Source organism: Neophocaena asiaeorientalis, unplaced genomic scaffold, assembly GCF_003031525.2.
Source record: "Neophocaena asiaeorientalis asiaeorientalis breed wild unplaced genomic scaffold, Neophocaena_asiaeorientalis_V1.1 scaffold135, whole genome shotgun sequence".
NCBI lineage: Eukaryota > Metazoa > Chordata > Mammalia > Artiodactyla > Phocoenidae > Neophocaena > Neophocaena asiaeorientalis.
Window position 1 is genome coordinate 1964916 of NW_020175190.1, and position 16666 is coordinate 1981581.

The 16666-nt window shown below is 44.3% G+C and overlaps 1 protein-coding gene across 1 annotated transcript in view; it reads right to left on the reverse strand.

Moving 5' to 3' along the window:
• The window catches only part of PGM1 (phosphoglucomutase 1), a 56036-nt gene extending 39594 nt beyond the window's left edge, over positions 1-16442 (reverse strand). The window contains exon 1 of the mRNA XM_024764767.1: positions 15842-16442. Coding sequence (XP_024620535.1) covers positions 15842-16087 — 246 coding nt within the window. The 5' untranslated portion in view covers positions 16088-16442. The remainder of the gene's footprint in view (positions 1-15841) is intronic.
• Between the last annotated feature and the right edge of the window lie 224 nt (positions 16443-16666).

The following is a 16666-nucleotide window of genomic DNA, read 5'->3' on the forward strand; positions in this document are numbered from 1 at the left end:
ACCAGTACCATACTGTCTTGATTACTGTAGTTTTGTGATATAGTTTAAAGTCGGGGATTGGGCACTTCTTAACATAAAAAGATTTAGAATTAAGTGTAGACATGAAGTAAATCAAACTCGTAGTAGAGAGATAATAAATCATAGTATTAATATTTTTGCAATAAGCTTGGGAGAAAATCTATATTTAAGTATATTAAGAGACTCTGGGATATTGGTTTATCTAATAGATCGGCCCTGTGAGTCCAATTTATAAGATATAGGTGAGTAACTTATTTTGACTTATGATTTCAAGTAAGAGAATTTTATAAAAGTTATAAACATTATTGGATCATTCAAGAAAACTTTGAATGTACCATACTTGTATGTTTAAATCATCAGATGCAGAGAGTTTACTGCAATATTTCAGGGAATGGATTCTAAGGCCAGACTGACAAGAGTTGGAACCCAGCTCTGCCAGTCACTGGCTGTGTGACCTCAGACAAGTTACTTAGCCTCTTTGGGCTTCCATTGTCCCATCTGTAAAAATGGGGAGAACAACAGTCCCCCTATCTCACTTATTGTTGCAGTCATGACTGAATGAAGTAATATACAGAAAATTCTAAAACCATTGCTGGCATAAGGTACCCTACACAAGTATCTGCTATTATCATTATTAGATTATATGAGAACAATGGGAATATTTTCAAAGTTTTGCTTGTTAGACAAAGGCTGTATAAAGTAAAAAAACATTTGATTTATAAACTTGAAATATTCATAGGAGTTTGAGTATATAGCTAAGATCTCTCTCTCTCTCTCTCACACACACACACACACACACACACACACACACACACCCCGCACCAACTTACACTGACAATGGAGTCAGCAGAGAGAGGAAAATGAAGCAGATGTGCTGAGATAAACAGAGAGGAGAGACAGAGGCTAGCTGCCTGGGCTCCTCTTGCCTCAGGCTCTTGTGAGGCCCAAGTGCCCACCCTGCCCTTGGCTTTCAGGAGACCCTCTGGCCTTATGATACAGTCCTCTTAGAGGCTCAGTGTGTCAGACTGGGTTTCTATTACTTGCCACACCTGCACGCTTCAGTGTGTTGAGCAGGGCTCTGTAGTGCATGGCTCCCATTTGCCAGCTCTGAGGCAGGCTCCACCTGCTGTCCCATCCAGGGAAGAAGAAGAAGAAAAGAAACCTCCTGCCTTCACACTTTGAGCAACCTCAGCCAACAGCAAGGAGACCTTGGGCAAAGTATTTAACCTCTCAGCGCCCCGATTTTCTCACCTTTGAAACGGGGACTGATAATAGCACCTCCTTAGACTTACTGTGGCGATCATTTCATAGTATTGCAATCTAGAATCATTAGCTTGTACACCTGAAACTAACACAATGTTATATGTTGATTATACCTCAATTTTTAAAAAAATGCATCTCTTAAAGAGAGCTAAAAAAAGAAAGATATAGTACCTACTGCACAGGTTTGTTGTATAAAGGTACAATGAGTTAGTAAGTATAAAGAGCTTAGCACTGGCTGGTTCTAGTGCCCTGTGAGTCCTACATAAGAGTTAGCTTTTATGACTACCCTGAACCAATCTGAAAACGTGTAGCTGCATTTAATAGCTATCTATGAGTACATATGTTTTAATAGAGTTAGGAAGTGTCCTTTAAAGAAAAGGAGAAACTACATTAAACTGTAAAGGTACAAGGCCAGAAGAATTACAAGGACCAAATGGTTTGTTTAGAGTTGTACAGAATCCCAGGTTCAAAAAATACTCCAGAAGCACATTTTGAAGTTAAAAACAAACAAAACCGCTGCCTAGGAGCGTGTACATCCTTTAGCATCTGCCAGTCTGTTGGCCCTCTGCTTACACCCATATGTCCAGCAGTTACTATGTGAACTGACTTTTCCATTCAGATCATCAGGCACTGTGCACCACGGGAAGATGACAGACTCAAGTTATCAATCTCCTGATCTAAAAGGAGAGATTAATAAGTCAATAAATCATTTTAAAAGGAGTAAAATCTGGGAGCTTGCAAGGGTTCTCTGAGTGTTCAGAGGAGAGAGAAAATTTTTGGAAGGCATTCCCCACTCCCCAAATACCATTCTTAACTTGTGTGGTTAAATCTAAAAACAGTCTCTCCAACTTGAAGATGCTCAAGGCTTAGGAATTACTTTCATACAAAATGCACATGTCAAGAAGACTCCTGTTTAATAAGAAATCACCAATATTCAATCATCCTGACCTAAAAAAACCATGAGTATGGTTCACATAAAATTTTTATATGTATTTTTATCTTATTTCCTTTTTGGAGCATCCTTTAAAGTTTTTTTGTTTAAATCCATGAAGAACATTCATTTGGAGTTAGCAGAATATTTTCCCATATTCTGGCTATTACCAGGAACTATGTATTAAAATCCTCTGGTAGGGCTTCCCTGGTGGCGCAGTGGTTGAGAGTCCGCCTGCCAATACAGGGGACACGGGTTCGTGTCCCAGTCCAGGAAGATCCCACATGCCGCGGAGCGGCTGGGCCCGTGAGCCATGGCCGCTGAGCCTGCGCGTCCGGAGCCTGTGCTCCGCAATGCGAGAGGCCACAGCAGTGAGAGGCCCGCATACTAAAAAAAAAAAAAAATCCTCTGGTAAAAAGAGGGCTATCTATATAGAATTGCTTTATTTCAAATCATTCATAGCTGTATGCTTCCCTCTTGTGTTACAAAATGGAAACACAAGCAAGATTTCCTAACAGCCTCAGAATGGGTGGGCTACCTGCCTGGAGCAGCATTACACAACTCTCGAGGGTACCATTCACCTGGAATACAATGAGAATCAAGTCCCTCGGAATTCTGTGGCAGACAGTGACTGGCCCTCTGTCAAATAATTAAAATGTGGCAGATTTCTTGACTTTTAAGAAGAAGAGACGTTACATTATTCTGTCTCCTCACTAAGGATTTTTCCAATTGCACGGTCTGGCCAAACTAGTATGTCCAGCTGTAAAGAAACTGAATGAAGGTGGCCACAGAGAGGGAACATCTTTTTCTATGGGGTCTTTGTGAGTCTGAGTTTCTGTAAAATGGGGATAGTAAAACTTCCTTTAAAGGTTCTGACAGCAAATGAGGAAAGGCATGTAAAGTGCTTATCACAATGCCGGCCTGTAGAGTAGCCACTCAGTAAATGTTATATAAACTACCAAAATAGAGATACTGAGAAGCACTGATCCCATCCTTCTAACACAACCCCTGATCTCTAAAGCACGTGGGCCCAGGCAGGAGAGAATCAATGCTCTGGGTCGGCCTGTGGGATAGATTAAACACCTACGATGGGCCAGGGAAAAGGTGGAGGAAGGGGAATCTACAGTCCCTGCTCTAACCAGAGGAATCTACAGTCCCTGCTCTAACCAGAGGAATCTACAGTCCCTGCTCTAACCAGAGGACTTCAGACAGGCCTGGGTCCGAATCCTGCCTTTGCCAGCTTCTGGCTGTGTATGGCCTTTCTGGTCTCATTTTTCTTATTTGTAAAACAGGGACAATGACACTGCTTTAAAGGCTGTTGTACAGTAGGAGATAATTGCAGTAGGTCATGATGTGCTGGGCAGTGTTCCAAGGGCTTTACAAGCATTAACTCACTTAATCTTTACAACAACCCTATGAGATCAATACTATTATTCTCAGCCCCTATCTTAGGAATAAGAACACTGGTTATGTATCTTGGTGATCTTGGGCAAATCACTTACCCTCTATTTCCTCATCAGTAAAACAGAGGTCTAAATACCAACTTCTTAAGAGTTGTTGACAGGATAAAAGGAGATCATGTAAAGGGCTTATCATGGTACACAGGATTACATGTAGGTTCTCAGGCAGGTTTATTTAATAACAACCCTGCAATATAGGTATCCTCACAACCCCCATTTTACAGATGAGGAAACTGAGGCTTAGGGAATAAATGACTCACTCAAAGCCTCACAACTAATAAACTGGAAGGCAGGCTTCGACACCAGTTTTAACGCCAAAGCTGGTGCTTAGGCTGTATGGCTCCTTTGGATGATCAAGTGCATTTGAACTTGGAAAAAATTAAGAGGAAACAGATTCCAGGTGACTCTCATCGGGATATTGGGCAAGTGCAAAGTATATGAGTTTTGATGCCTGTACAACCTACTGCACTTGGTAGACAGAGCACAGGTGTTGTGTGTTGAACTGAGCAACCCACCAAAAAAAAAAAAAGATATGTTAAATTCTGAACCCCAGATACCTGTGAATGTGACCTTATTTGGAAAAAGGGTCTTTGCAGATGCGATCAAATTAAGACGAGGTCATACTGGATTAGAATGGGCCATAAATCCAATAACTGGTGTCTCTATAAGAAGAGGGAGATTCAGAGACAGACACATAGGGAAGAAAGCCAGTGAAGACAGAGATGGAGATTGGAATTCTCTGCACCAATGACTGCACCTTAGAGTCTTCCAAACCTTTGTATGCCCATTATTTAAATTAATTCTCATAAAACTCTCCAATAGGGCAGATACTAGAATTGATTCCACTTTACAAGTGTGAAAACTGAGCTTTAGATCAGTTAAGCAGAATACATGATATTGCACAGTAAATGGTACAACTGAGATTTGAAACAAAATCTTCAATTCCAACCCATCACTATGAACTAAAGTTATCTGGTAAGATTCAAGGAGCCACCAAGTGGCCTGTCTTCCGTTTGACATTATGTCAGAAGTCTACAGAAGCAGTGTGGATTATGGAGCACTGGAATCTTCTTGTCAGTTATTACCATTAGTATAGTTTTAAATAGGACAACAACGGTATTAGGTATATGCAGTAAAGCAGCGACTGTGCCCTGCCTCCACCCTCACTTCACTCTCGGCTAAGGTCTCCCTGATTCCTCTTTATCATCCTGCACTTGTCTCAAAAAGCACCTTGTCTGGGCAGAGAAAACATCCTCATTCTTCCCTTCCCCTTCAAGGTGGGGTTGAGTGACTCTGTGATCCTTTGATTCCCTGAACTTCTCCCCTGGAGATTCAGAGGGAATGCAACCCTGCCAACACCTTGATTTCAGACTTCTCATCTCCAGAACGGTAAGAAAATAAATTTCTGTAGTTTTAAGCCACCCAGTTTGGGGTCATTTATCACAGCAGCAACAGGAAACTAATGTTCACACCAATGTTCAAACTAGTATTCACACCATATTTTTGTAACTACTTATGGATTCTCCTCTACCAGCACGAATCCTGAGAATGAAGATTTTGTCTTATTTATCTTTGTACCTGCAACTATCTCACACAGCGCCTGGCACTTAAAGAGTGCTCAGCAATGCTTGTTGAATGAGAAAATACATGTGGTCCAGGAGGTACACAGTAACGCCAGCACACATTTCGTGCAGCTTCCCATCTGTAGCATGACATTGGCCTGGGCCAGGTAACCATGCCACAGATCCATCCCAAAATACCCATCTTCAACTACGCACTGCTAGCTCATGACTCCAGTAAGGTGAAGGCCTCAAATCAATGGCCTTGTGACCGACACTTAGAGCAACTGTGAACCTCTGCCTCACAGATCAAATTCAAGGGACAACGTATGGACAGAGACAGGACAGGACGTGTTGGCAGTGGAGGTGACAGACACAGAAGACCTTCCCCTCTGCCCCTCCACTGGCTTCAGAGTTTGGAATAATCATAATAATCATTAGAATCATCAGAAGCTTCTGTTTGCTACATACTTCCAACGGCAGGCACTATAGTGAGCGCTTCACAAATGTTACTTTGTTCTCACGTTAATCGTTAAGGCAGATATTTTTACTCTCTTTATACCAAATCTACTTACACGGTGAAAGGCTACGGTGAACTGTGTGATGAGCATGTTTCTAGTGAACTTGACCTCAGAGGGCTTGGCGCCAACTGCATGGCCCAACCCAGAGAGGCAGCTGTCTTTTGTGACAGGAGCCAGCCTCACTCCCAATTCCATCTGCGTTTCCTACACTTATTTCCCTTTTGCTTCATTTTTAAATGGATTTCATTTGGCTCCACAGAACGCATTTCTTTCAAAGTCCCCACGGGGCAGCGTAACATAATAGTTTTATTACCAAAGCAAAAGGTCTTTCCCCATCCCCACCCAGTTATGCCAACCCAGCTCCATTTTCTGGCCTCTTTGCAATCATGGGATGATCTCTCAGAGTTGAGGTGGACACAGGCTTAACACCTAGGTTTCTGGTTTTCGTGGCTTTGAGCTGATAGAACTCCCTTCCAAGGTCAGGGTCATTTTGTCTACTTGGGCTTTCACAAAACTTCCTACTGCGTACAATTTCTAAATGCACCAAAGCATGTTGAGATGCTTACCAGGATGGACGAGAACTGGATCCCCAGCCCACTGCGGTAAACTGCAGAAGGAAAGCAGAACGCCAGAATCTCCCTCAGCATGAACTGTCTTCTAAGACCTTCTCGACAGGGCAGTGTGCTTGAACAGTATAAAATGTAACTCATTTTCAACAGTTATACCAGAGTATTTTCATCTAAATTAATATTATCTCCTTCAAAACAAGCACCCTGGGTAGCAACATATGTATTCAAACAATGCTGACTTTGCACTAACATTTCTGGAACTCTTTTTCAGGCAGCTGTCTTTACAGTCTGTGGTACTTTCTTTGAACGTCTTCAGTCTTAACAAATTTCATCCTCTGAGAACAGATGTGAACTTTGGAGAGAGAAGAAAATTGGTCGGAGCCATGTCTAATGCATAAAGTGGGTGATCAAATCTTGTTACATCATTTTAGGTGAAAAATGAGGCATGACTGTAAAATAATGTGACTGGTTTCCCTAGGTGACCCATAAACCGACTAGCTGAAAAATAATTCCCGTAGAGGAGTTTCAAAACGCTTTGAGCACTAGATGCATCACTGGAATAAGTGTATGGTTCCCAGAGTGGTGACTTGGCAGGGTACAATACTAATTTGGATATATAAGTTCAAATATGTTTGTAAAAAAAAGAAATCTGACTGCTTACACTCATGAAAATGAAGAAGCTATTCTCCTGGAGAAATTTCTCCTCCTTTTTTTGACAGCCTGGTTGGCTTTGGACAAGGAGTGTGCTGAGAAAAATAGACTCATCTCCTGCAGAAAGGCTTCGTTGGACACACTACCCCCTCCCACACATAACCCCCACCTCAAGCGGGGGCAGGCATCCCGGCTCTGAGCGTCCACAGCCATCTCTTTTCCCTCGGGTATTAGCACTTATAAAACTTAGTGGTGATTGTCTGTTTTTGTGTCAATCTACCTCCTTCAACTAGAGGCTCCTTGAGAATGAGGACATTATTTTGTTCCTGTATCTCCGATGCTCGGACAATGTGCACAGAAGCACAGGACACTAATCCCCGTTCTGGAGGCGGACCCTTTGCCTTTGCTTCTCACGTTCCCAGGACTTCGCCTGCCAAATATAATTTCTTCTGCCTGGCAAGCAAAACTGGACATTCAGTCTGTGTAAAATCCACCCATACAGATTTATAGAGGCCTAAGGTAGAGTTAGTGGTTGCTTAGGGCTGAAGGTATAGGGGAGCAAGAAGGATTGACTGTTAATGCACAGGGCTTCTTTTAGGGTGATGGAAATATTTTAAAATCAGATTGTGGTGATGGTTGCATAACTCTGTAAATACACTAAAAAATACTGAGTTGTACATTTTAAATGGATAAATTGTGTGGTGTGTGAATTATATCTCAATAAAATAGTTTTATTTTAAAAGTCCTCCACAATGAGAATGATTGTTGCCTAGGTTCCTTTCTAAGCCTGTAGTTGGAATAAACGATAGTCAAGGTCTTTTTAAAAAATCTAGGTACCGATATAAAACTAGGTCTCTATGTTCCCTCTGTAAATCTATCACTTGAAAATGACTGAGTGGTTTTCACTAAATTTGGAAAGCATGTTTATGATAATGAGGACTGTGGGGTATTCCCCAAGATTAATACTCCCCTTCATTTAGACTGACACCCCCAATATTTAGCCTAACACATAGTACCCAGAATAACATCGATATAGGCATACCTCAGAGATATTGCAGTTCCAGACAACTGCAATAAAGTGAATATCACAATAAAGCAAGTCATACGAATTTTTTGGCTTCTCAGTGCATATAAAAGTTATGTTTACATTATTCTGCAGTCTGTTTAGTGTGCAACAGCATCATGTCTAAAAAACTGTATATACCTTAATTTTAAAATATTTTATTGGTAAAAGAAAATGTTAAGCATCATCGGAGCCTTCAGTGAGTTATCATCTTTTTGCACCTGCAACTTCAAAGATCATTGATCACATAACAAATATAATAATGATGAAAATGTTGGAAATATTGCGAGAATTACCAAAATGTGACACAAAGACACGAACTGAGCAAATGCTGCTGGAAAAAAACTCGTCACAGAGTTGCCACAAATCTTCAATTTGCAAAAAATACAGTATCTGTGAAGTGCAATAAAGCAAAGTACAATAAAATGAGGTATACCTGTATTTCCCAGCCTCCCTTGCTGCTTGAGGAGGCCTTAGCCTAAGTTTCAGCCAATGGAACAGGAGTGAAATCGATTACATGCAGCCTCTGAGAAAGGTGTGCCTTCCTCTCTCTTTCTCCCCTTCCTGTTGGCTGGAATGACCATATGGTGGTAGGCAGCCACGTTGGACTATGCAGATAAGGGCGATTCACTGGGGAAGGCTGAGCAACAAAAGAAAAACATGCATCCTCTGACACAGTGGAGCCACCACCCTAGGCCTGGACTGCCCACACCCAGTCTATTACAGAAAGGGTAATACTCTTGAACCTATTACTATGAACTTTTATTTTAAGTAACTTATTTTAGAACTCTGCTATAGCAGCCAAAACCTATGTTTTAACTAATGATAAAATTTGGTGTTCTGTACCAAAACAGAATCTAAAATGTGCAGCATTGGCATACTTTTTATGGCCATGGCAAAATTTTTACCACCACTACCCTGGAAGGCAGACCACGGGCCAACCAAACCTGTAGCTCTAGGCAAATGGTTAGGAGAATTCAGAACAGGAGTGTTTGTTGGCTGCTTCTTGCCACAATACAGAGAGGAGCTCAGGCAAGGACTAGGCATCCTGCAAGCAGAAATGGAGGTGATGGTTCTGCTAAGGAAAGTTTTCTTTGTGGCTTGTACACCATGTTGCCCAAGTCCAGTAATCTGTACACTGCAGAGTTGAGATGAAGATCATTTGTATACCTAGGCTAAAGCAGCTACCCATGAAGCAGCAGGTGTAGCAGAAAAGGCTTAAATCTTTCCTGGGATTCTCTGCCACACAGTGGGAACTAGCCTACCAGCAAATAACCCATTAAGGATACTGTCTTCTTACCCAGCCTAGCTTTTCCTACTGTCTTAAAGTGACCATCAGTGACAGAGAAATCAGGGGAGGGACAAAGCATAGAGGCCAAAAAATAAAAGCTAATGTTTTCAGGCTTCTAAACTCCATCTAGGTGAGAACTTTCACTGTGGTTATCAGTGTTGGAGAAACAAAGGACTTTTAGGCAAGATAAATGGGGCCTTAAAGGAATGGGTAGGGGATATTATAATTTTGTGATAATGTCTGTTTAGGTGTGGTGCTGAGTCAATTTTCCTTGGTTTCCAGAAACTCTCTCCCAGGGACAGGATTTATGACAACTGAGGAGGCTCTGCTTTTAGGCAGAGAAAGGGGTTCAGAAAAATGCCTATTCTCAAAGGCCTTCAGCTCAAAATAGTTTTTATGCCACAGTGATGTATTCTGGACCACTTCAGACTTCAGAAAAGCTTTCAGAAGAATGATTTGAGTGGGCTACACCTCTAAGAAAGTTAAGCAGGCAAGTTTCTATGATCCATTCATTCTCCCTTAAATTTCCTTGAACTTGACACAGACATACCCAGTCATTCTGTGGCCACTGGAGCTGTGGTTACAGTGGGGAATCACCTTTTAAAAATGGCTACTGAGGGGCTTCCCTGGTGGCGCAGTGGTTGAGAGTCCGCCTGCTGATGAAGGGGACACGGGTTCGTGCCCCGTTCCGGGAAGATCCCACATGCCGCGGAGCGGCTGGGCCCGTGAGCCATGGCTGCTGAGCCTGCGCGTCCGGAGCCTGTGCTCCACTACGGGAGAGGCCACAACAGTGAGAGGCCCGCGTACTTTGTGACCCACTAGAGGGGTGGGATAGGGAGGGTGGGAGGGAGATGCAAGAGGGAGGAGATATGGGGATATACGTATGCATATAGCTGATTCACTCTGTTATACAGCAGAAAGTAACATGACATTGTAAAGCATTTATACTCCCATAAAGATGTGAAAACACACACACACACACACAAATTAAAAAATTTAAAAAAAATTTTTAATGCCTCCTGAGTGTGCCAAAGTAATCGAGGGCTCACCTTCAGTTGGGAGAATTTGGAGAAGACTTTTCTTACCTGGTGTCCTCAAACGGGATGGACCACAAACGGGGTAGCCCTAGGGGTGGGGAGGATGTTTGGAAAGGGTGAAAGGGGGCTGCCTTTGCCTCAGGGCTTTGTTGCTTTTTTAACTTCAACTGTTGGAAGTCTCCCTTCCCAATGCTTATCCCAATCACCACTCAGATGAGTCCCTGAGGCACAAGATAGAAAAGGTGAATGAACCCTGAATAAATACAGTGAGGAATGTCAATCAGCTCAGGCCAATGAGTCTGAAACACTTTGAACACTAAGTTTTCGTACTGGAAACAATTTCTTCCCTTTTTCCTCTTCATGAGTGCCCCAAAGTGTTTCTGAAAAGAAGAAACGTGACAGGTAGGTGGTGGTACAGAAAGACTTGGTTGACTTGTCCAACCTGCTAGAAATGGTGGAGTTGTAATCAGGACTCTGGTCTTCTGATATTTCATCCAGTTGATCTTTTCCATAAATAAGTATATCCCAAAGCAAGCAGTTTCAGGGATTGTTATATCTTACTTAAAAGCTTGGGAAAACTGGATTGGGCAATGTTAAGTAGGACTTTCAGAGCTTTTAATATACAAAAGAGTCATGTGAGATTGCAAGAGGGCCCCAGAACGATATTGGGAAGTATCAATTTCCACCACCCCAGGGTTGATATGACTATCCATACATTATAAAAATCTTCCCAGGGTTAAGTTTGGCCTCTTCCTTTTAAACTGTTGTTAGTGGCATACAGGGAGGGTGAGATCCTGTTTTCCTATAGATTATACCATACGGCTCATTTTGACAACTGATACATGAATCTGTTTTTGCCTGCTGTTGAGTGTGAATGATTCTGCCCAAGGATTACTTTCCTCCCAGGTCACACTACCTGGTAGGATTTGGGGGTAAGGATTTGGGGGTAGGATTTGGGGTAACTTTCCTCCTGAGTCACCACATGGTATAGGATCTGGGGGTAAGGATTTGATTCTGAATAAATATTAGTCTCTTATACTGAACTCTAATATGCTTACAAACACCTGTGTTGCTAAAGAGTGAGCTGAAATGGTCACTACATTGTGTGAGTCCCATGGGCTTAATCAGCGGGGTGAGTAGCCATTCTGGGGCCAAACCAACCAGCGTGAGGACCACAAACACTGGCGGGAGCTCCAGATGAACTCGCAGTTCATCTGAATGGTCTCCTGGGATAAAGCAGAGAACGAGACAAGCCCAGGCTTCAACCACTTGAGACCTACAGTCAAGAAGGTTTGTGTTGGAGGCCAGGTGGGTTACAGACAAGCAACCCAACAACCACTATAAGATGCAGTCAGCACTATCATGGAGGTGAGCAAGACAGGCTACGAGAGCAGAAGAATGGTGCACCTGATTCAGGGATTGGGAGCAGAGAAGTGCCAACTAAACCCAGACCTGAAGGTGAGGGGGCGAGAAGAACGCTCCAGGTGGAACCAGATGTGAGAGAGTAGAGCATGTTGGAGAAGTAGGTTGAAGAGGCTGGTTGGAGAGAGCCCCGTCCTCCAACTCTGTTGTTTCACGCTCTACAGGAAGCAAACACACTAAAAACCCCTCATGTTTTATATTTTACAAGATACTTCCACACATACTGCTTTATTTTCTCACTACAGCAAACATTTCAGGCATCCCTGGCCCACACTAACAGAGTTAGGAAAAGAGACTGGGAATTGGCCCCTCTGTTCCTGCAATGCAAGAGATGTTACACAGTAGCAAACACAGATATGCCAGGACTGTGTTCCAAATACTAGATTCCCGCAGGGAGTGGCTGAGGACACTGTCAGTCTGGGTAAAGGTTTTTTTTTTTTAACATCTTTATTGGAGTATAATTGCTTTACATTGTTGTGTTAGTTTCTGCTTTATAACAAAGTGAATCAGTTATACATATACATATGTTCCCATATCTCTTCCCTCTTGCGCCTCCCTCCCACCCTCCCTATCCCACCCGTCTAGGTGGTCACAAAGCACCGAGCTGATCTCCCCGTGCTATGCGGCTGCTTCCCACTAGCTATCTGTTTTACATTTGGTAGTGTATATATGTCAATGCCATTCTCTCACTTCATCCCAGCTTACCCTTCCCCCTCGCCAGTCTGGGTAAAGCTTTAAGCAGTAAATGAGCATTTGGAAGGTATCCCAAATTCCCTCCTTTTTCGCTTGGGCTAATCTAAGTTTTTGTCACTTGTACCCAACTGGGTTCTGACTAACAAGGTATCCCTCTATTTTGGTTGGGGCCATTGAGGGTAAGAGGAAGGTAGGAGACAACGCTGAGATCTATGGGGTGTGGGCATTAATATGTGCCTCGGGCTGGGTATGATTAACTAGTGTCCCCATATTAGCAGAACATTGATAACAGAAAGTCCTGCCCTCAGGCTCATCCTGAGGTTTCCCTACAAGTGTCATTCAAACAGTTTCCAGGTGAAAAGGGGCTGCCAGGCACTTTTTAATATGTTGTTTCATTTAATCCTCACAAGAGCCTCACTGCGTACATATTATCATTTCCAGTCTTCACAGACAAGGGGGAAAAAGGATCCGAAATTGAATAACTTGCCCAAGAGAACTGTCCCCAACTCCTATGATTTTTATTCTTTCTGTCTAGAATTCCTCCCCCAACAAATCCATCTTAGAAACTCCAACTCATCCTGTAAGCCTCAATCCCGCTACCACCCCTCTGTGAAAACTTTTTCGCTTCCCCTTCCGCGCCCAAGTACAGCCTGCCATGCTCCTGTCCCTTCACCATCTGGCACATAACTCCCTCACAACACCTAACACACTGTGTTGTCTGCTTATTCCTGTCTACCTCCCCTTCTAGGCTATGTACTTACTGAGGGCAGGAATGTATTATATCCCAAGTACTAAGCACAATGACTGATAAGAAGTAAGCACATAATAAATGTTTAATGAGAATAAATGTATGGGTCATAAACTATATGCTGGCTTTAAGTGCTGGAATATACTTGAAGTGTTTTCCATATACTTCATAATTCAGGGCAACAGAACAAGGATTCATTGAATGCTGCATTGCCTTAGGTACGAGGGAGTGTCACATGTAAACTGACAATTTCATCTATTCTAGCGGTATCTATGGGGAAAGGTCAGTTAAGGGAGAAGAGTGGCAGACAGGGGCTGCTGGGAAAGGCTTTCTGAAGATGCTATCTGGATTGCACCAGAAGAGAAAGAGCAGCATATTTAAATCCCTGGTGAGGGATGACAGAGAGAGAGAATAAAATCAGAGAACAGTGAGCTGAGGATGGAAACCTAGGGAATAGCTAGGATGTGGGTAGAGTAAGCAGTCCATGAAGGAACTCTCAAAAAGTGTGAGTAGAATCGGGAGACAGTGACCAAGGCAAGGGAATGAGAATTTTTAATGAGTACAAAGTCAGCACTGCCAAATGCAACAGGCAGGTCAGATAAGATAAGGCCTAAACAATGTGCAATGGATTTAGCAACCAGAAAGTCATCAGTAACCTTGGCAAGAGCAACGTCAGTGGAGTGGTGGAATAAACAGAAGCCAGACTGCAGTAAGGCGGTGAGTGAACGGGAGTTAAGAAATCTGTGATGGTGAATGTACACAACCTTTACAAAGATTGGCTAAAAGGGGGCGGGGAAAGCAACAGGGTAGAAGCAAAAGGGTGAAGTGGTTTTAAGAACATATATTTTTAGTCTTAACTAATTCTTTTCTTCCACCCCACGCTACTCTCAAATGGACAGTTTTCCAGTTGGACCCCTTAAATTCCCACTATGCTGTAAGCCCCCTAAGGACAAATCTTGCTTCTAAATCATCTTTTTATTCCACCCATTTCTCTGACATAGTATAGGCTCAGTATTTGCTGAAGAAATGCAAATTCAACACAGGTGATAACAAGGAAATGAACAAGAGCTGTACTGGGATACAGGTCTTGTTCACTCTTCGTTCTTCTTTCAAGGGAATGTGAGGTTGTTTGAAAACTCAGGATTATAAAGAAAACAAATCCAGACAATCTTCTCTCACCGATGCTTATAAATGTTTGACCCAGAGAGGCAGATGTAGATTGTTCCCAGTTTAGATTTGAGAGACAGCTGGAAAATATGTCTTTAGGCTCAGGGTCTCTTCATTCCCAGAAACTGTTCAAGTCCTTGGAACTAGCAGGTGTATACTAGATTCTCAGTGCTGCCATTAGAGTTCCTGTTGAACCTGCCTAAGCTTCAGTTTTCTAATTGGCATCTTGAAGATGCCCATAATAGCATCTACCTCATAAGGCTACGGGAGGATAAATGAGATACTGCAGGGAAGTACTTTTCACAGGGCTTGGCAAAATGGCACTCAATATGTTAATAAGAGAAATAAAGTACTGCTAAAATGGATAAAAATATTTCTAAATATTACTGAGTTCCAGAAGAGGTGAGAGTAAGTCAAATCTTATGTTAAATATAGAAAGAAAAAAGAAAACTTAAAAAAAAAACTCGTTAGAAAACTTTTTTATAAGAGTAAACAATTACCCCAATTTACTTATTTTATAAAGCCGCATTTTCGCAAACGTACCAGGTTGACTGAAAAGTCTACTTCAAGGTTTCACCTAAGTGGACCTGCCCCATTAACTCATTTAACGTTCCTTAGCTGTGGTGGCAGAACCAAGGTATTGCGCCAATTTCCTGGCCTGCCACGACGCTTACACAAGAGCGCCCTTGGGTAGGTGGTTTCTGTTCTAATGGAAATTCAGCTCCAGCCCCCTCGGTGGAACAGATCCAGTAGCAACACCGAGCAAAGACTACCGTTTTCAAAAGCCTGCCCCCCGCCCCGCAACCAGGCCGCTCCAGGGCAGAGGCAGAAGCTCCGTCCCAGCAAACTTAGGGGACGGGGAAAGGGACTTTGCGACCGCCTCCTCAGAACTGAGTGCTTGACCACCAGCGGGGCGGGTGTCCAAAGCCTTGAGCTCGCAGCCAGCGGGAAGCGCCAGTCCCGGACGAGAACAGCAGGCAACCCGGCGGGATGCAAAAGGGTTCTGAGCAAGGCGGCGGCCTCTAACCTTTCCCGGTTAAGGCGACTGCCCTCTGCTCGGTAACTGCATCTCCACCAGCAGAAAAGGTTAACGTAAAGGTCAGAGGCCTGGTAGGGGAGGGGGGGAGGGGGAAAGAGAAGGGAGGTGCAGGAGGCGGAGGGGCGGGCCTCCCAAGGTCAAGCCCTGCCCTTCGCCTCGCGCCTCCCCGCCCGCGGGGGCGGAGGGGCGACGAGGGAGGGGAGGAGCTGGCAAAAGAGCAGCTCTGCGGCGCCCCGTGGCCACTGTCCGGCCCTGGGCCACCTCTGCCCGGCCCGCTAGGCCAGGAAGAGCGAGCGCAGAGAATTGTGGGGGTGGAGACTGAAGCGGCGCGCGCGGAAGTGGCCCCGCAAGAGTGAGGCAGAAGGCGGGCGGGCGACGGGGGCGACTGAGGAGCGGGCGCGTCCCTTACCCCGTTGGCGGCGGCGATGCGGACGATGAGCTGGATGGCCTCCTTCATGTAGAACCTGCCGTCACCGCCCACCACCAGGGTGGCCTCCTGCCGCTTTGCCGTCTCCACGGTGGAGATGATACTCTGGATGAAATTCTCGGCATAGTTTGCGCTGCTCTGAAACACCTTCACCCGCTTCCGCAGCCCGCTCGTGCCCGGCTTCTGGTCTTGGTACGCCTTGGTCTTAACGGTCACGATCTTCACCATGGTGGCGACTAGCTTCCTGGGGCCCGAGCGGACTCTGCTAAGCGAGGGGCGACCGGAGCTGTGGCTGCAGCTGCTGTGTGGTGAGGCCTCTGACGGGTCAGGGCAATACAGGCTCTCTCAGCGGTGCTCGTCCCTCCTCCTTAAAGTGACAGGGGACAGGGCCCTCCCTTCGCGGCCAGCCCACCTCCTTGCAGGTCCGAGAGGGAGGGGAATGGGGAGCGCCCACCCCTAGGCCACCAGTGTGATGGGTGGAGCCTCTCTGATTTACCCTCCCCTCGTAAACCCATCCGCTGTAAAATGAAATCCGAAACTCCTCCCATAAGTGGAAGAGCAGAGCTTGGGGTAGGGACCGGGTCACAGGGCAAGGACTTGAGGCAGAGCGGGAAAAACAGAGTAGGGACAGCCGGACTTAGAAGACTTGGGAAGGTTTCAACTTAGGATTTTTCCGCTTTATGATGGTGCGAAAGCAATAAGCATTCAGTAGAAGCCATACTTCTAATTTTGATTTTTGATCTTTTCCTGGGCTAGCAATATGCAGTAGGTACTCTGTACACTGGAGATGCTGAGCTGTGACAGCAA